The 21,252-nt window shown below is 46.2% G+C and overlaps 1 protein-coding gene across 1 annotated transcript in view; it reads right to left on the bottom strand.

Annotated features, from left to right (window-relative positions):
* The window catches only part of KLF7 (KLF transcription factor 7), a gene marked incomplete at its 3' end in the record, with an annotated part of 55,020 nt that extends 36,715 nt beyond the window's left edge, over window positions 1-18,305 (bottom strand). The window contains exon 1 of the mRNA XM_084264400.1: window positions 18,201-18,305. Within this exon, the coding sequence (XP_084120526.1) occupies window positions 18,201-18,302 (102 nt within the window). The 5' untranslated portion in view covers window positions 18,303-18,305. The remainder of the gene's footprint in view (window positions 1-18,200) is intronic.
* Window positions 18,306-21,252: the final 2,947 nt, after the last annotated feature.

The raw sequence follows: 21,252 nt of genomic DNA, 5'->3' as shown, positions 1-21,252 counted from the left end.
ATTTAAAAACTGTAGTTAGTTTACCTTAAGTGTCCTATTTTCTCCAATTTCCCTTTTCCACATCTATTTAAGCCTATAGAGTATCTCCCGAGATAAGCCTGCCTTTGTGGGTTGGCTGTATACCACTCCTTCCCTCTATTGTCTTTCTGAGATGGGATGGAAGTATCCAATGTCACAGCTTGGAAGACCACAGCCAGGCTCTCTTGGCTCAGTTTGTGGGAAGGGGAAGAGTAGGAACTGAAGAACAGCCTCTTCTGCTGCAGGAGTGGGTTCCTCTTCCTCACAGTACAACCAATCCTCCCTGGCATTTTATTTACCATCAATACTGCTTAACTAAAGCTGTTTTTAGTAGCCCTCAAAGGCAGAGTCTGTTTCCAGCTATCATCATCCCAAACACTTCCAGACCTCTGTCACTGTGCTTTGGTACAATCCCTGCAATAGCTAAACACAAACATTATGTTCCCCCAAGTACAAATTATAGCTTTCAGGAGCTGCAATTTTATTTTGGTTATAAACATACAAAGGTAACCTTTATCTTGGGAGAGGAGGAGCCACACAAGAGACCACAGGCTGAGCCACACTGCTGTGCAGGGAACATTCCTGGGAGCACTTTGCTGTTTCGCCTCCAGCCGGCTCCGCTTCCCAAGCAGTTGCGCTTCCCAAGCAGTTGCATGATATCAGAGCTCAAATGAGAGCCAAAATGCCTTGTGGTGGCCGGGGCAGCTGGAGGGATCTGCTTCAGTCCAAACAGTCCATGAACTGGGACTCAAAAAGGGAGAGAAATGCACTCAAATCTTGCTGCTTTAGCTATTGGCAGCCTATGCATTCAGGACACAATTTTCCAGGCACGACTTGTGACTTGGCTGCCACCCTGAGACAGCACTTCTGAACAGGTGGGCTCCATTCAGGGTGCCCCAGAGATGCTTCTACCATCACTAGAACAAGGTTCAGAGGTTTTCCTCCATTTCAAGTGCCGCTAACCCTTCCCCGCTCTGCAGATGTCCCATCGCTAACCAGCAGCAAGATCGCGACACCTGTCAAAGACACATGAAGTCAAATTGCCCCTGCCAGACCCCGAGCGCCCCTAAGACATTTCAGTCCTTCTGTCAAGGCTGCTAATGTGTCCCTGCCCCACCACGAGTAATAGTGCATTCCTGGAAGCAAAAACTGCATTAAGTCTTCTTTACATGAAAGCTAAGAGCTTTCTTTGCCTCATACCATTTTTACTCATAAATATAATATCAAGGTGATCGTGTTCTTCTCAGACTACTCAGTGTTCTGTAAGTAAAACCTGCAATTGGCAATTTATCAGATGGAAAAATAAAAGCCACATTTGGTTTCTCCCTACACTTAAAAACAACCACGTGCAGTCTCTGAAGCAGACCAATCTTTTTAACAAGGTCATGAACATCAGCCGGGCGGGCGGGTGGGGGAACAAAACCACCCTGCACATGTTTTTCTTTCTACGCTGCTTTCTGACTGATGTTTTGCTCACTTTCTAAGCAAAGAGGAAGCCTCTCCTGTTCCCGTCACCCTGTGTTTATCCACATTCCAGGAGCCAGTGGCCGCTCCTCCAAGCGCTCTCCAAGGGCAAACAACTGGAGCTCACCGCAACACATTTTTGAACTCGAGACATGACCAGTTCCGAGTGGGAGTGAGGTGGGAGCCCCCAGAGCAGAAACAATAGAGGCAGTGGCCAGTGGGACACCACGAAATCTTTTGAAAGCATTGTTCCCGCAGGCTAAAACAAAAATCACAGCACGCCCCTCGCCTGGTGAAAGGACAAGAAAATGCACTTCAGCGAGGCACAGCCTTAGGAGTCAGAATAAATCCTCCCAGATGTCCCTGGAGACAAAGCAGCCCAATTTGATCAATACAGCAGCATTATTAACACTGCGCTACCTTACATGAGGATAGTCATATGTTCTTGCCTCTGCCGAGTGTGGGGGAAGGGATGCAAACTCCTACAGCAATTCACCGGGGAAACGTCTCTCTCAAAATCATTAGGATTGCACAAAGGATCTCTTACCCATTTCCACGCAAGCTGCTTTTTCTGGGATAGGCTCTGCTTCGCCAGTATTGATCAAGCTCAGGTGGAATACCAGAAATAGTGAGGGCTTTATGGTTTTCTCAAAAAAGAAATTTTGGGTTTAATGACTTTAGGATCCCTATCTGCAGGCATTTTTTCTGCAGCCATGGCGACCCTTCCTTTTGGGGGCTGGGTAGAGGCACATAAACGTAGGTGGTTAACAACAGAAGGTAGGTCTTCATAATTAGCGATTTTTGGAAAATGATTATGAGGATTAGGGGTTGAGTGCATTTGGATGCAAGCAGAAATAATGGAAGCAAAAGGTTATACATTGCTGCCACTCCTGAGCCCCACTTAGAGCTGGGGCCTTTCTATGTTTGGGTCTGGACAAACACAGTTACAGACAACCCTGATGAGCAACTCAAGAACTGGCAAGAGAATGGAAGGGAAAGAAAAACAGTCCTAGCTAATCACCTGCTTAATCACAGCCAGCAAATCTAAGGATTTCATAAAAACCGGGTCCTCTGTGTGCCTCGTGAGTTTGAAAAAGGCTACAGAAATATGACCCATATGCCAGGTGACTCGGTGTGGAAGAAACAGCAGAAAACACAGCAGAGAAGCTGCAGGCTGAGTGGTAAATACTGACGGCGTGGGAGGAAGGACTGACTGTAATAATAAATACAAGACCAGAAAATGGCCTTTAAAACCAGGAGAAAGACCTTCTTACCCGCAAAGAGCTGTGTCATCCATTACTGGAAAGAAAAACTACCACAAAAATGCTGCATCAGCACCAGCCATCTTTCTCCAGCACTCAGCTGGGACAACGCATTGTCAGAAACAGGGAAAATGACACTCCCTCCCCCTCTGCAGGGAAGAAATCCTGCCATGAATCCTCTCTGCCACCACTCTACCAAAACCCACCAAAATCATCAAAACCAAACCCCACACCAGGGAGGTTAAATGCTGGTTTGAGCATACTCAGACACCTCCACACTCTGTCTGCTCAACATTTCTCCCAGAGAAGTGTGGTGCTGCTCCAGAGCTGCTGGCATGAAGTCCTCCCAGAAAGGGGTGCTGCAGAAGTGTCTAGACAGACTAAAATTAAAAAGAACAAATTATATGCCACTGCCCACTGTCTGCAAATCAGGGCCAGATTCTCAGAGGGAGGAGTAAATCGCCAGTGCCTTAATGGTAGCTAGTGGAGTCATCTTAATTTACACTAAGCAAGGATCTGGCCCAGAAAAATATTCCTGTCAAGTCTGCAGCCAAAAATTCCTCTGCTAGACCACATTCCACCAGTTAAACTGCCAGAGAAGACAATTGCAGAAAGAATTTCATTAAAATGGAGATCAGGAAGCTGGTATCCTCTTCAAATTCTGCTCTCAACTTCCTTTCTCCAACAATCGAGTGACTGGGTGTCCCAGTTTCTCAGCCTGTACAATGGGCATGTTACAGCTTCTCTGCTCTCTAAAGGCAATGGCTGTGAAACATCTTAGCCATTCAAAGACCAACCATCAAATCAAACATTCATCTGAATGCTCTAAACCTCTGGGTCTTGGATAAAAGGGTATGTATTTTTCTCTGCTGAAGCACCTCTACCATTGCTCTTGGAAAATTTGAGCCTCAAAAAGGCAACTTGTAAGTTTTGCTCCCAAAACTATAGGTATCAGGTCCTCTATTTATCAGGGTACTACTGAGAACTTTTGCTGCTCTAGACTGCACAAATTTGCCAGCACAGTCCCTGGTTCTGAAATAGAGGTAGGAGAGGGAGTACTGCTTTCCCACAGTTTTCTCATTCATATTTTATTTCTGAACTTCAGCTTTTGTACTGATTAACATCTGGATGGGCAGTGGATTTTCTGCATACACTTCTGTTTTCAACACTTCCAGGAAGTCATTAGATGGAACAGTACACCCAGGATGTAGACCAGTGCAATCACACCATCAAGTTATAAGGATGGTGCCACATTGCCTCATTGTAGCAGGTCATTTCTTTGGTCCTTCCATTCATTAATTTCTGTTAAAACATTCTGCTTTCCACATGCTGGCCTGCAGGATCATTATCAAAATAGCACATGGTTTAGGATCTGTTTCCTTACAGGCCTCGCGTTCCACACAGAACCCCCTCTTGGATACCCACAGCTCAAGAGCAAGCTGAGTAAAGGGGAAAGATGATGTATCCTGTGAGAAGCTTTCACAGAGGCAGAACCAAGTGAAGACCAGCAGACCTCGCAGCTGGCTGTGCACCTCACAGCTCTTTGGTGAGACCCCCTACTTTGCCTTACACTAGCAGCTTTGACAAATCCTCCTTTAAGGAAGCTGGGCTGTGGTGGCAGGGAGACACCCTGCTCAAGGCCACCACAGCCACCCACCCTGGTGGGGGTGGCAGAGGGGGTGGCCCTCCAGAGAGTCCCACCACTGACCCCACAGCACTTTGGTCAGGCCTGCTCCCTTTGCTGAAGGGGAGGGCAGAGGTGTGCTGGGCTAGCACTAACTAACCAGCCTAGAGATACTGTTTCCCAAAAAAAAGGACAGCAATTCACAGTGACCATGCTCTTCCCAATACTAATACCACCACAGGATTTTCACCCCATGGTTGCATTTGTGTGTTTAGGCTCCTCAAAATGCTGAGATCTTCCACGACCTGCTGTCACTAGCCAGCACTCAGAACCAGCTACCATCAAGTCAAATCATCAACACCGACTTGACTTCATCCCGTTTAAAGTCTGATCTGTTTCGTTACACAAACAAACAAAAACTTGGCATCAATCTCTTTGTTTCCATTTACTTTGATGGATCGCAGCCCTCACTATAAAAACATGCTTAAGAAAAACAAATCGGAAAACTAAGGAAACTGATAAAAAGCTTCCATTGTGAAGAAAAGCAGAGAAAAGGGCTTAAGGAGTAAATGCTAAATTTTTTTGTGATGCCAGCAGAAAGAGGCAGTATATAAAGAAAACCACATAGGGGCAGGAAATAAATCCTTGAGATTGAATTTGGAAAAATACAAATTAATGCATTTAAGGAATAAACAGCAACACAGCATGCATTCTCAATGCAAAGCAGAGAACTGGTAAGGCTGAAAAGAGACCTAGAACAGATAAGACACAGACAAGACCAATATAGCTTAAAAGACACATTCTTAGCATCTGATATACAGGAAAATTGGAAGAAACACAGAGATGGAAAGTATGACAAAATTGAAAGGGACATGCACACTTATTACTATTTATCACATCTGTTCCACTGTCAGTGTTATAATCTCCAGTCAATGAGCAGGGGTCACATTTCACATTCAGATAAAAATCCTTGAAAGAGTTAATACAGATAAAGATGGGAAAAAGCATCACAGACCATATAGCTATGAACAGGGTGAACCCAAACAAAGCAAGGGACTTGCTCATGGAGAAGAGAGACAATACTGGAGGGGGAGGAATTAGGCTCAAGTAGGAGACAGAAGAGCCTGATAGATATTCCTCTCCTAAATTAAGTTTTAGTACCTACTTCCAACAAAAGCAAGGCCTCATGCTAGATGGATTTTGAATGAGACTGAAAAGCACCACTGAGGCACACAATTAGGTATGACATTCAGACAGAAGAATTTCATGATCTAACAGTGCATAAGTTTGTTTCTGGACCAGATCTTTTTAGATGCACAGTTCATTGTTGGTGGATGAAGGCAATGACTGAAAATGCCTTCCTGTCACATGCACCCTGCTCTTAAACCTCATTTGCCTTCAAAATTAGGACAGTAAGAGCCCCTTGCTGAATGCAAGGTCTTTCTTGACCCTTCTCTAACCTTAGAGGCCAAGCTGCCATCACAAGGTGGCCCCACACCGTCTCTGTGACATGACGTGACATGACATGACATGACTGACATGACACAGACTTGCTTTTGATTCTAGTCAGAGCAGGAGGAGGCTTCCATCCCCACAAACCTGGTCTCTCCTCAGAGGCACATTACCAACCTGACACACAGTACATGTGTGATGGTTCTCAAAATGAAGCGTGTCTGGCCACCCATATGTGCACATGCAGGGACCCTTCATGACTAGCATTTACACTACACCTTTCTGACATCAATAAAACAGAGAAAAAAGTGGACTTGCATACAGAAGCAAATTTTAAGGTTAAAAAGGGCCATTCAGATCATTTAGTCTGATCCCTGGAGTAGCAGCCCACTGAATTACACAAAGGGCTCCTTTAGAAGCTCATTTACACCCACTTTCAGGTTGGTTTTCACTGCTGGATATGAAAGCCCCAGGGTAAATCAGAATGGGATCCTTCCTTCTTCCCATGCACCAAGACTGTACAGAAACCTCTCTCAGCTGTCTTCATTTCAGAGATGGGTATTACTGTCCTGGGGGAAGCAATGCTCATACCAGGCATCATTCTACCTTGAAGTGTTGGGGAGAGCACATTTAGTGCTGAGAAACATCTTCTCTTCCCCTTCCACCCCCACATTTTCTTCACTTGAAAAAACCAAAGGAAACAAATCATGCTACATCCTTTGTTTTATAGAGGGCAGCTTAGGACCTCCCACTCTTTCATGGAATGAAAATTTCTTTCCAGTACAGTTTTCATTATTTATTAGCTGAAGGTGGGGGGAGAAATGGAATTTATAGGATGCCTAAGGCCATGCTCGCTATAAAACAGAAATAAGCCAATATAGCTACAGTACAACTTAGTAGCCTATTGTGCAACATTTTTAAAAATGTCCTCTTTCATTATGGCACTTGAGAATATCTCCTCCCCCCGACACCAGGAGAAATACATTTATGAGAGCCATAGAGCGGCAATATTGGTTTAATCAAATCATTAAAATGGGTGTGCTGTTTTCTGCCCACATCCTGGTATTTATTCCACATCCTGACAAGAACTGGGATTTGTATAGCCCATTCTCCTGCAAGGTGTCAAGTGACTGTGTGGACACTGGGATCGTGTAAATCCGCGTTATCGCCACTGTGACTGTGGCAGATCTGTATCAGTTTGCATCGGCCCAGGATCTGACTCACTGACTGACCCAACACCCCCAACATGATGCGGGTACAATTCTTCCCATTTACAAAGAGAAAAAGCATTCAGAACTGGGTGTCAAAGGTTTCCTTGACCTTTTGCACTTAACCATGCAGAAACAGAAAGGAAACAGAAATTCCCATCTTATACCACAGTGCAACAACATCTGACCAGAGGTGCAGTCTGCTCAAACAAAAAACACTGACTAAATTACAAGGCCTTGCAGCTGGTACAGCTGTCACCACAAGAAGATCATCCATGCAAGACAGTCCCAGTGAAGAGGAGTCTTCAACCTAGGGCATCAACTCATTGTCCAGCCCAACAGGCACTCGAGACTTGGAAGATGAGTATTGAGAGTTTTCTGAAAGTTACATGCACTAGAGGTATTTGGGAGTAAGAAACCACCCACACATTGCTTCCCTTGCTCTCTCTCACATGTGTTCTTCAAAGGAACGTAACTTGAATTTCTCATGTTGGAAAAAGAAACCACAATGCAGCCTTTATAGAGCTCTGTGCACCTATTGGTATTCTTTTCAGCACTGAGAAACTGTCCTGCAAAGTCACCCACCTACCAAGTCCTTCACACCAGAAAGTTACACCACACTGACATTCTTCTGTTCTCCTTCAAACAACCGGGACTTACTTGCGTTTTAAACAAACCACCAAAGCTCAGAAAGCCCAAGACGAGCTCAGTAAAGACTCCATAAACTGGGCACTCTGAAACTCATTTGCCAGCATCCAAGAAAGATGATAATAAAGGAGTTGCTCTCAGAAAACACAAAACTGTCCTTAGTGAGCACAACATTAGGGCTGTCTGAAGAGAGAGCATGAGCTTTGCAGCCAATTCAGAAGTACGGTGTGGTGCCATGGGACCATGCTGTCCTGGAGGCATGCGAACCAAGCTGAGCAAGGCCATCACATTACCTCCTTTAACCCCAAATCACCCCAGCTCCTGAGGCACTGATTCAAGCAAACATCTTTATCCAAGGAGGCATTGGAGACAGAGATTTCAGCCTGTGTCTGGAAGGTTTCGTCCTGTAATCAATGGAACAAACAGCGAAGCTCTTTCTGACCCTAACTGTACAATCAAACTCATTCCCTCTAGAAAAAAACCCTCACAGATTAAACAACGTCACTCAGTTTTCAAACACTGTATACAACAATCTTTCTTTTCATTTTAAAAACATGGGAAAGCTAAGGGATGCTCTGACAAGTCTACACTGTTTTCCTGCAGTAGACGAAGGAAACTACTCCACGTGACACCCACTTACCCTGTACTCTCAAATCAGTCAGTCCAGTCCCTCTTGCTTCTCCTTTATTATTTTAAAATGCAAACAAATTTAAAAACACAAGCAAGAGACACCCAAGTTCACCCTCATCTGATCTAGTCACTAATGAGAGCAGTTTCTTTTCACTGGCGCTGATTTTCCACCGAGCAGCAAATGCAGCCTCTCCACTGTCCACGTGTCGGAAACAAAGCCACTTCTGGCCTGATGCTTTCCATATGAAACACCAGCTCCCATCCTTCGTCTCCCCTCTCCCTTCCTCCTTTCCATACTTTATTACTCACACACAGCAGCTGTAGTAGCTTGCAGATGAGTGGAATGTTTTCTTCCGAGCAGCATAAATTTTCCAGGCTGACAAGGGAGGCCAAAAGAAAGAAAAAGGAAAAAAAAAAAAAACCAACCCCCAAACCAGGATTATTAGGCACTTTTCACCAGCTCAAAGCAAGACAGTAACCTCTGCAGGGCTGGCACCCTTCTCACTGTTGTACAGCCCCAGGAAAAGAACAAAGCCCCTGAGCCGCTCACTCCACCCTGCACCCTGGGATGTGGGGCACCTCAGACCCAGCAGTGAGCTAGAGGTGCCGAGGGAAGGTGAGCACACCAACTCCTCATCATCAAACCAACATGGCACCTCGCTGTCAGAGATGAGAGGAGTGACCAACAGTTGTGAGAAGCCGAGGAAAATGTGTGATTGCACCACACTTGTGATCTCTGCATCAACATGCCTCACCAGGCTCTTGCCCTGAGGGAGGGAGAGGTGTCCACATTAGAGACCAGAAGTATCCAGACGTTGCTTACAGCATCATGTAGGGTTGTGGCTGCAGTTCTCAAAAGATGCAGGTCACAGGATGCAGAGTCTACATAGCTTTTACTAGCCAAAATGCTAATAGCTGGGAAAAATATATTGGGCTTTAGGGGCACAAAACCTGAAATGGAAGGCTAAAATTGACAACAAAGCCGAAGATGTTACCCAAACCAAGTCTCTCACACCAGAAACAGGGCCAGGACCTCAAGAAAGCTTCTAGAAAGTAGAACTGGTTGAAACATTTCCACCAAACATTACTTAGAAAAAAATTTTAAAACTCCAATCTAAAGTGGTTTATTGGAATATATTGATTTTGGAGCCACCTTGTCATTCACTGAAATTTCACACATCCAAGATGTAATCTGGAAGAGCAGACCTGAATCATGCAAAGCAGCAACTCAAGTCTGTTTCTAACATCACACCTAAGTCCTGTCATGTGGCCAGCGGCCATTCTGGGTGTAAAATGCAAGCAGACAGGAGCACCTCTCACCCCTTCTACTCTTCCACCCACTGAATATTTTTCACCATGGCCTTTGCTCGGGGGGAACCTTTGTTCTCCATCCAGCCCTGGTGAGAATAAAGGCAGGCGATTAAAGGCAGTCTCTACTTCACCCCCACCAACACAAAGCAATTCAGCACAATGCTGATTCCCCTCCTGGGCTGAAGACAAGTCAGCAGAAATTGCAAATGTTTACAAACCCACCAACTTTCTTTATGCCTGAAAATGAACTTTGCCCACTCGAGAGTCACGATTAGAACCAAATGCTTAACAGCATAGTAGCCTATTAGCAGTGAAAGCATTTTTTAAATCTAATTTACTCGTCATGCCGCATGCATTTTTTCTCACCACATGATCCAAATAAACAGTCATTTTCACTTTGATTTCCAGTCACTTCAGCTGCACAGGAAGAATGCTGCAGCACAAGAGCTGCAAAGGCAGCAGGTGGGCAAGACAATCCTGTCCAAAAAAAACAAACACTGCTTCCAGGGCTTTTTTTTAATTATATAGATGGAGATACTTCCATTGATTGCAGTTTCTATCAGAACACGCTGGTTTACAATGGCCCATCACGGTCAAATGTCAACCCCATGCCAGTGTTCCTTTAAAACTGACCTTGGGAGGCTGCAGGTTTAAGGGCAGGATTTGCAAATCAGGACACTAATTGGAATGTCTCAGAAGAGCCTTTTGCAAGCCAGCAACCTTCTCCTTTGCATCCCTCTCCATCAATCACACTACACTGCCTCCCAAGCTCGTCTGTGTCACTGCCTACTTCCCTATCCCTTGTGGAGTAGGAGCTCTTGACCCCCACATATGATTTAAACCTCAGCTTTAATCTCAGGTCCACAATGCCGGGAAATAAACAAGAGGATTAGGACATATGAAACATGGTCTATAAGCACCGTGTTCAGAACCCTTATGACACTTAAATGAGTCTGCCTGCTGGACCTTCAGCAAGCGTTAACAAGCAGTCTGTGCGTAAATGACTCGGGCTCTCCAGCCTACGTTGTGAAGTATACCACATGCATCTTAATAGTTCTCCAAACAATAGCACAAGTAATGAATACGCAGTTACACTGAGCAGGAATGCTCTGGATTGGAAGGGATCCTTCACTTGTGAGAACAGGGAGAGGATGGCTACCTGCTTTAAAAGGATTAAGAGCATCAGAACAGCTTAACATATCAGAGCCAATATATTAAACCTGTTAAAAAATAAATCCACGCCCCTCTGACTGAGCTTCCTACACCCAACTCCAACACCTTTTAAAAACCTAGAGAAGGGGTCACGTTAGTGCTGTGCACAGGTTGTCTCAAAGACAACACAGACCTCTGGGAATGGGGATTTAAGCTTACATTTCAGATCCTTATCTCCACTCTTTTGAAGAGGCAATGGTGCACACCTTTGAGGGCTCCCTGTGGAGGAGCTGTCCTACGCTTTCAGCACCTGCCAGCCAGCATGGCAGGATTTGGACCAGCAACTTCAGAGGGGCTGGTTGCCTGGCTCCCTATAGCCCAGCACAACCCTCTCCTGCCCCAGCCCTGCAAACCCCTAATACGAATCCTCACAGCAGGCCTACGAGAACAGAAGAGCTGCCAACTCATCTTGTAACCAAAGAACTGAGAAGCAAAGGTTTATGTGCTGATGAAATCCAAGATGTCTAACAATCTTTGAGCATAAAGGCTGAAACGGTTTCTTCTGAGAAGGGAAATGAGACAGGAACCCTGCTCTCACAGGCAGCCTAACAACCTGAACAGCCAGGCAGCCTTCCTCACCAGCTGCTGCTGAGGGTAAGGGGGGGGACGGGGCAATTACAGCATGGGAAACGCAGCAATATGTGAGCTTTTTTTTCTGATGTACAGACCTATCTCTGTACCGTCAGCTCTCAAAATGCCACAGTAGTGCCATTTTCTTAATGCTGCTGGAATCAAGGAAGTGCTGGAAAATACAGGCTTTTAATTTTTGACAGTTAAAGACAATAAAACAAATCTTGACTGGTTCAGATACAAGGAAAATAAAAAGAACATCAAATTAGAAAATAAAAAGTCTGTGACTTTGAAGACAATCTCAGTGTCTTTAGAACCGGGCACATAATTTTTTAACCTGAAGTGGCAATGCTTGCAAGGAGACACAGCCAGGAGAGTACCAAACTCAGATACTCAAAACACATGTAGCTCCTATCAAGACTGAAGCCAATAGAAGAGAACTGGTCTCAAATATAAATATAAACCAGGAAATTGAGGAGGAGAGGAGGCTCTTCCCCCTAGCAGGTTTGTTTTATTTATTTGCTACAGAATCAGCTGAATCCTGCAGTTCAAGTGAATCCAGATTCATTTAGACTGAGCAGAAACACCCTAAGTACAAAGATCATCCATGGGTAGAAGAAATTCAGCAATTCAGATGAATTTTTTATGCAACTTGAACCTGAAAGACACCACAAAAATAGTATTCCCAGCTCCTGAGTGTTGCTGGGAGTTTGGAAAGGGTGGGGGCATTGTAGAGGAATACATAAGGGAGTGGGCAGGAGGCACTTGAGAGTCCAGGGAAACAGAAAGGAAAGTAAGAGGGACTCAGCACCATTCTTAAAAACGCCTTTATTAATTCTCCAGAATTCAGGTTTACCATCAAAAAGGAAAACCGCCACCAATTACAATACCTGTGAATAACTTTTTATAACGTTTTGAGGGTGGTGATCAAAAGCTTACAATTCTTCTTCCCCTATACAGAATGTGACAAATTTGATAGGAGTTGAGGTACACCTAATGTACTGGACGCCAATGCTGCTCAGCCAGTGAGCACAATCCCTGTGGTTTATAAGGAAAATTGCAATCAAGGTTGTTCATATGCAGCTACAGAGTCACACAGAAACAGTTTCCTTCTCACTTCCCTATAACCCATTTCCCAATGCAGAATGGAGAAGCAGCGCACTGGACATTTCTTAGCGGAGAGTCATTTGACAAGACTTAAAAAAAATACAACAATACCCAGAAGATAGCGTTTGCCTCCACCCTGGAGACCTTAAGTGTAAAATCACTGCCTGGAACTGAAGACCTTCTGCCATTTCCACATGGACGTATCACATTGCGCACTAGCATATATATCATGATTTCTACGTAGCCTACTCCAATCTATGCGTTGCCTATTCAATAGGACATAGAGAAAGGTGTGGGCTTTTGGGGGAGGTGAGGTTTAACTATCCCAAACAAATAAGAGAAAATGTTTTCTAGCGGAGTGCCCACATTATGATTCTGCACTGCTTAAAGGTATTTGCCCCATTGCAAAATCACTTGACACAAGTCACACACATAATAAGCTATTTTAAGACCTGCAACATGGATTGCAGGGCTCTACACTTCCATAATGCCAAGAAATAAATGCTTGTAACAACAGATTCTGTAATTAAGGAACCGTGAAGCAATAGAGACAGCAGTTTCAAGTCTGCCTTTCCTCTTTCTCTGTCTCTTTCTGTAAGGTGACAGGAGCATGCTTTCAGCACACAGAGCAAGCAGAGAGCCTGCAGGTATAAACGGACCATCGCTCAGTCTGAAATACACTGCATTACACATGTGGCTGTTCTTGGAAGTCAACCATTTCTGCAAGTTATTCTCAAGAGGCATGATGTACTATAAGCACTTAAGAAATGTGTTACACTGTGACTAGAACCAAGATGAAATAGCAATATTAAAAGAGATGGTTTAGTTTATGTAGTGGCCAACTATGCCATTAAACTAGAACAATGGAGACGATGGGGAGGCAGAAATGTTCTCCAGTGTGATTTATTCCTTTCCAGTAGCAGTGGAAATTTTTCCTATAGGCCTGAAAATGACCCTGTCTGCCAAGTAGAAGTCAGCATTAAGATGTAAGAGTTCTGCTAGATTAGTCACCTCGGGATACTTTGCTCTCACACAGCACAGGGATCTCGAAGCCCTTTGCCAGAATGGGTCAACACTCAGCCTCCCAAGCCCTGCAAAGACCATGCCTTTGCATCACTGTTGTCGGTTACTTCAGAAAGATGGGCACTGAGGCTTGAAGAATTGACTAAATACACAAAGAGGGCTCTACAACAGAGTCAAGAGCAAAACAAAGGCTTCCTTGATCCTATGTTTTGCAGGAAACATGCATCTTCCTTGGAAGGATCATTGTTTGCTGCAGCTGAGAGCAACCAGGTCAGCCAAGGGAAGAGGAAAACGTTATCGGGCAACAGTTATCAGGCAAACAATGTAATGCCAGGCAAACAATACACTGCTATTTCCACTTCTGCCAGCCAATTAGACCTGTTCTTCCCAGTGACACACACGGGAAAGTCTGGTACTTTTAGAATAAGCCTGGGTTTGGCACCTAAAGCCTGCTGATTTTATACACCTGCATCAGCTACATACATGGTAGACCCTGTGCATCTACTTGCTCTTAGTGTTCCTGCGCTCTGACATTATGGGAATTGCCATGCTAAAAGCTGCCGTATGGCCCCCATAGAATACAAAGATCCCCCCCAAAACGTCTCATGATCAGACCCCTTCCCCACACAAGGATGACGAGTCCACTGTCCTCGATGGGACCTGTGGAGAAGGATAGTAGGGATGGTTTGAAATGTTACCCCTAGGGAGAGCCGTACCCAACTACAAAAGATGTATTCTGCACAGTGATCTTTTAATGATCCCCCAAAATGACATTGTGAAGGCTCAGAAGGAAAAACAGCCTGAAGCCCCATGTCCCACCCTTCCCAGTTCTCAGCCCTGCTCTCCCCCTCTTTGCAGCCTGGCACACTGAGAATGGGACCACGTGCAGCTGCATAAGGCTATGCTCCTCACAGTCGCCTCCCTCAAAACCAGACTCCTACCCACTTCCTTCCTCTGCAGAGTAACGAGACGCTCTTCAGCTTTGTGCTGTCTCTCCCAGCAGTCTGGATCCAATCTCAGGGATGCCACATCAGACAGCTATCCCCGAGCAACAGCACATGTGGCCAGAGGTCCTCTTGCTGCACCGCAGCAGCCACGCAGGTGCTGAAAGCTCCCCCACCCTGGTCCTGGACTGCAGAGTCAGCTCACAGGGACAGAGATCAACTAGCACCGCTCAATCAGAGCCAGGATAAAGTGCCACGCAGAAACACAGAGATGCTGAGATACCAGCCAGCTGACATAGAGTGAATGCCTCATTTTCTAATGCATAGAGCCCACCTCTTCCTTTAACATGTCTCAGTGAGGTGGCAGCTCAATGTGCTTGAACAGCTAAACAAAGACTACAGAAGTTCCTCCTCTCCTGATGAAGTTGTACTATGAATTACTCATGAGATCCTGACCTTCCCACGCCAAGAAAAACCCTCCTGACCTCGTTAGTGTACTCTGAAGCTGACAAAGTGAACCTAAGCTTTTGCTGCCTAAAAAACAAGTCCTCCCTTCCCAACATGTGTTTTAAAATAAGGCGAAAGGCATCATGGATTCAGCTCCAGCTTCCACTTCAGGTATTTCCATTTCTAAAATGTAAACTACATTCAAGGCTGAGGGATGGGTTTGGGGTTTTTTTGTTTGCATTTTTTCCTCTTAAAAAAAGATATCAACACAAGAGATGACAATCTTTTCCTACACAAAATCTGGCTTTTTTGTACATATTGTTGGGTTGCTCTCATTCAATTCCAATGCTAACTGTCAAAAGCACAGGCACCAAACTTGCTCACAATTCTCTTGCAGTGAGAAGGAAAAAAGGGAGAGAGAATCAGCTGACTGTGTGCAAGCATTTAGCAACCTGCCTGTGTTGTCAGTGCCCCCTGTGAGCAAGGGGTGTTTCACAATCAGAAATATGAGCAGCTGCCCCAGCTGTGTAGTCCTCAGCTGGCAGCTACAAAAAGTGTGGTCCAGACTCCAGAGAAAATGAAGACAGGATCGTGTCAACACTCACACCTCAAGGTGTACTCTGATTTTCAGTGGAGCAATTGCATCTTTTACGGTATCACAGCAGACAGCATTTCTAGGAGCAGGAACTGGCATGGACTAACCTCTCCATATCAAGCACTAGTAGCTACTAATCACGAAACAACTGGAGCTCACCACATGATGAGGAAGCCTGGTATTGACCCACACAACTACTTCCCCCCTTTTAATAGTGAAGCAATCTCCTGGGGCACTGCTTTGCTGCTGGGAGAAGCACTGCTCTGGAGCCTCTGTGGAGCTTGGGTATGGCACCAGAGCTCTTCACGGGAGCAGAGGCAAGACTCATTCAAGTGTTTTTACTTAAAATTAAAGCTGCTGCTTCCCAATCCTGATGCTTCCCGCAGGGATCAGTCATTGCTCTGTCAGTTCTCTTCCTTAGGGTCTCAACTGCAGCCTGACAGTTTTAAGAGTAACCTTCAGAAAGACACACATGCACACACACCTTCATCCCAAAGTTGCTACAGTTTGTCCAAAATAAAGAAATCCCCAAGACTTGGCTACATTTGCAAGTGATTCAGGATAATGAAATTGGGGGTCACTGTGTCGGTGGGTCTGCCAAGGCTGCGTGACAGCATGCTCTGTAGAGCCAGCTTCAGCTGCTCCCACCACTGACAGATGCATCAGTTCTGCTCCCCGTTGTTCGCAAGGAGAGTTCAGGCAGCAACAGGGGAATAAAAACAAACTGTAAATACAGGATGCGTTATGAAACACCAGGCACTGGATGGAAGATTTGAGGTGAAATAAGGGAAAATGTAATAAATCATTTTCAATGTCTCTGTTCAAACATACGTGGAGAATCAGGGGGGTTTAACCAGGGGAGTGTAAGTTTAAATTTCGCAGTAGTAACAGTGGGCTTGGGTAGGTACATTGCACTGTATAAAACAAACTGCTGTTCTTCCATGCATAAAAGACGGCAGCAGGAGACAGAGTATCACACACACTACTGCCTAAAGCATGCTGGCTATGTCAACAGATTATCTCGCTTTGGACTGTCTGGACTGTTACTAATACGCAACTGAATATGCAACCGATCCAACAACAACGATACTACGAAATGATTTTGTTTTAATTAACTTCCTTGGTTTAATTAACATGTTAAAAATACAAAAGCAAAGCAGATGTGACCATCATGGATGTGCGAGCTGATTATTAATAACAAAAAGCATCCCCTCCCCCTCAGAGGATAAAGCAAAGTTGGATCAGTCGTTTTGCAAATGAAATCCTAAGTGTGTTTGCACTGTAACAGTCGTGAAAACCTCTCGTGTGCGTGCACATACGCACACAAAGCTCTGAAGCCAAAACAATTTTACTATAGTAAACCTTTAAAGATCCAGCCCTGGTCCATGCAGATGACAATGCTACAGCCCGAGCGCTCCCCCGAAGCCTTACCATCCACATTTCTCCCCACACACACTTCTAAGGAAAAATTAAATGGACATCCTGAATTGTCACTTGCTGGTGACCTAAAACACGTTGTTACCCTTACACTAGCCAAGGCTGAGGTGAATGCTGGCAAGATGAAATCCAGAAGCTTGTTATTCTTATACTGATAGTGCCACGGGTCCGCGCGCTGCATTAGCACCACATGTCATCCCAGCCACACTCCACTATTCCTACCCACCACTGGATTTCTTTTTTTTTTCTTTTTAAAGAGACACTAGTTTCCAGAATTTCGCCTGGCGTATCACCTCTGCCAGAAAACCACATAAAGAAACAGGGTTGTCTCACAATGTCCTGCCGTAACCAGGAATGCTGTCTTTCCTTTTTCCTCAGTATCCCAGCTGATAACTATTTATAGATCCATGCATTTGGACTCGTAGTTCATTTTATACAACTCTTTTCCCTGTAACCTATTCTTCTCCTTGGCCTTTTATTAACACCACCAGTCATCATTTTAATGCATTTGTAATACTTGATCTCCATCTGTAAATTACACTAATTCTGTCTGCATATTAACCCCACGGCGCCTCAAACACGGTGGTTTACTGGAACCAGCTTAAGGCGTCATTGTTTTAAGATACAGCAAGAAGTGTGTGTTTCTCCCCACCTTCTAAAAAATAAATTAAAAAAAAGAGTAAGTAATTTCCCTTGTTACAGAATTTAAGAATTTAGCTTGAAAGCTTTTCCTAGTGCTTTCACATACCTGCCCACCCCCCTTCTCTGATTTAAGCTACGATTTTTATTGACATATACTAATTACCTGAAAATAAGAATGATCTATTCCATTTCCACCAGCTGCCAGTTGTCAGCACTGGCTGGAAGTGATCAGCTTTGTATAAAAGAACAAAAACAAAACAACCAAAAAAAAAAATGTAAGCTCAAAAATAAAATAAAAATAGTAGCCATCAGAAAAACCAAAACACTAAAGAATGCCACCGGATCTCAGGTGCTGCCAGGCGTGCTCAGAAAGGACTGAAGGCAGACAGATTTGAATGGACTGCTCAGTTTGTCATGGCAAAAAAAAAAAAAAATACAGAGATTTAAAGGTCTACCCACGCGGAAAAAAAAAAAAAAAGAAAGAAAAAACCAAAACAAATAACCCTGAATTAAAGAACAAAAAATAAAATAAAAGTCAGAAATGCAGCCCCAATGCATCGACTGTCTGCGCTTAAGAGATTTACAGGAGTAATTTAAATGATTCACCTGCTGCCAGTTTTCCTCCAAGGATGGCAAAGCTGAGAAGTAGCCGGTATCGTGGACAAGCTGGAGTTCCTGGAATATACTATAACTAGCCAAGACATCCATGCTGCTGCTGAGCAAGACCCTTTCTTTCTGCTTTTGTGTGTGTTTGTTTGCTCGGGTGGGGGTTGTTTTTGATCATAAAAAAAAAAAGAAGGAGGAAAATCAACCAATGATAGATCCAGCGTCCCTTTGGCTTTGTTTTGTTTCAGTCACACTTTAAAAAAAAAAAAAAAAGGGAGAGAGAGAGAAAGAGAGAGAGAGAGAGAGAGAGAGAGAGAGAATCAGCGCGGAGGGACTGCGAGGGCCGGGGGCCGGGCCGGGCCGAGGAGAACGAGAGGCGCCGGCGCGCACCGAGCACCCCGCGGCCGCCGCACCGGGGCACGTCCCCGCCGCCGCGCTCCGCGCAGCCCCGCGCCGCGGCCATGCGCGCTCGCGCCCTCCCTCCCCGCCCCCTCCCCTCTTTATTTTCGGGAGACCACATTCCGCCCCCCCCCACCCCATCCGCCCCCCCCTCCCCCGTTTTCCTCTCACCCTCCCTCGGCAAACCCGGCCCGGCCCCCCCCGCGGCTGCTGCCGCCGCCACCTCACGGCCGCCTCACGGCCGCCCCGCCTCCCGTTTCCCCACCCCCCTCCCTTCCCCCGCGCGCAGCCGCCCGGCCCACTCAGGCAGCGCGTGACCATGTAGGGTAAACGGCGGGGCGGGGAGGGCGGGCCCGCGGCGCGCCTGAAGTCACTGTCGCCCAATGGAGGCACCGCTCAGGGCTCGGGGGGCGGAACCGAGCGGCCGACCGAGGCGCCGATTGGCTGGCAGCGCGGCTCCCGCCTCCTCCCCGCGGCCCGCGAGGCGGCGCGCGGCGAGCTATTTTTAGGGTGCTATATAAAGGGCCGCCGGGGCGCGCGGCAGCGGTAGAGCGAGGCGCGGGTCGCTACCCGCCTGCTGGTGTCGGCGCTGGCGGAAAGTCGCCGCTCTTGAGCGGCTGCGTGTGGGTGCCGAGCGGGGCGCCTGCCCCTCTGCCGGCCGTAGGGCTGCCTTGCTGGGGCCTGGGCACTCGGTGCCCCCCCCGAGCAGCCCGCGCTGCTGGGGTCCTGCGCTGCACCCCGGCCGCTAGCGCTTGGGCCCCCGGGGGCAGAGGGCGGCCGGGCTGAGAAAAGCGCTTCTCTTTCTTCCCTCAGTCGCAGGTGGCCAGAAAAGATGAGCAGCTGATGGGGGGGATGGAGTGGGGATACACCCCGGGCAGGAGCAGCCAGCGTGAGGAGCACATGCTCGGTGTTGGAGCATTGAGACGGCAGCAGCCTGGCCTGTGAGGCGCGGGCAGCGCTGAGCATGTGTCCGGCCAGGCTGTGTCTCCAGCAGTGTGCTTAGTAAGGCATCTGGTGTGGTGTTTACCCGGGCTTAGCTGTGAGCTGGGTGCTCTCGGTGTTAGCTTGGGTTGGCTAATGATTGGTTTGACCTTAAATGGTTAGCGTGGTGTGGAGCTTCCCCAAAATTGCTCTGTTGCTGGGTGCAGTTGTATTTCTGCTTTTGGAAGGATTGCAGAACTGGGTGTGCTCATCTCAGGGTGGGGGGTGGGGTGTTCCGGTAATAGAAGAAATAAGTTTTCTTGCTCTCAAATCTTGAGGGCCCTGTAGTCCCCATCAGTTACGTTGCCAGAGCCATATCTAGCCATGGGGATGCGGGATGAGCAGCTGGTGCCCTTTTATGGTGTGTTGTTGGCTGGCTGAGTTGGATTGGGCATTGGGGTAAGTAGGTGCTGCCAGGGGTCATTAAGCTCTCTGATTTTGGAGCACTTGCATTGTACTTTTATTGCCTTAGGTAACAAAGATGTCTGTACTCACTGTTGCTTTACTTCTGCAACCAGGTGAGAGTGTGTGGACCAGGCCTCAGCTGCTACAGATTGGTGCAAGACAACTAATAAATCTCATCCCAGGTGTCCCACCCAGATCATTGATATGAAAGTATGAAGCAGCAAAACTCTTCAGTGATAATTAGTTCATGGCATGTTCTCTTTCTAGGTGATGAAGATAAATTGATCTTTCTAAGACTGGATCTACAGTAACAGTTTTGAAAGCCATGTTTGAAGAAAGCTGTTCAGAATGTCCCTCTAAAGAAAGCCTGGTAAATATCTGCACCACCTGCAGATTCTTGTAGGTACTGGCAAGTAACATTACTGTAACTAGAATAAAGCAGTGGAAGTATTGCACTGTAGTTTGGGGAGCCAAAATCTAGAGGGGAAATGGGGAAATGAAGCTGTTGCTGAAGGAGCTGCAGTAATCAGGAGGGCCTGGACATGGGCAGTTTTCTCAAATCAGTGGTCTCACCTTTGCAAAAACACATTTTGCTTGGGTGCTTGTGGGATGGCCTATGGGAGCTGTTGCCCAGGCTTGACCCTGAGGTTGCAGGGCTCACTCAGAGGTGGCTGTCTCCTGTGAGCTCCTTGTGAAAAAACATTGCCTGTTTTCCAAACCTTTGCCCAAGTCAGCTGTAGGTTGTCTCAAAGAAGACCATCTTCATCACCTGTAGCTTAGCAGAAAAGCTAGGTGTGAGGCTGGATGTGTGTAATAAAGTGCTCTTTCTCATAAATGCACCCATAAATGTGTAAATGTATGTGCTGGTGGGAAGATGAAGGGAAAGGTTAGTGCAGCAAGGACTGCAGGAGAGATCCTGTAGACTGTTGTTACCAATTCCAAGCATGCCTTGATCTGGCAGTGTGGCACCTTTCCTGGGTACCTTGGGAAGGGACCGCTGAAAGCCAGGTGAGGAGACAGCTGGACTAAGGTGGTCACGTGGAAAGAAGCAGCACTTGGCTATCACAACAAAGCTCTAGTACTGAGAGGGTTATGCAAAAAATACCCTTTTCAGAAAAAGCTTTCAATAAGCATTTATCCTTAAGAGCTTGTCAGAACAAGGCCATATGCATATGCAAAGGCTCTTACTGACCTAGGCAAGGAAGTAGAGGACAAAAGCTGTGAAGGTTTATGGTATGACCTACACAAACGTACATTTTATTTGTCT

Source organism: Gallinula chloropus, assembly GCF_964237585.1.
Source record: "Gallinula chloropus genome assembly, chromosome: 5".
Taxonomy (NCBI): domain Eukaryota; kingdom Metazoa; phylum Chordata; class Aves; order Gruiformes; family Rallidae; genus Gallinula; species Gallinula chloropus.
The sequence above is the reverse complement of the archived record's forward strand: the minus strand, read 5'-3'. Positions and strand labels throughout refer to the sequence as shown.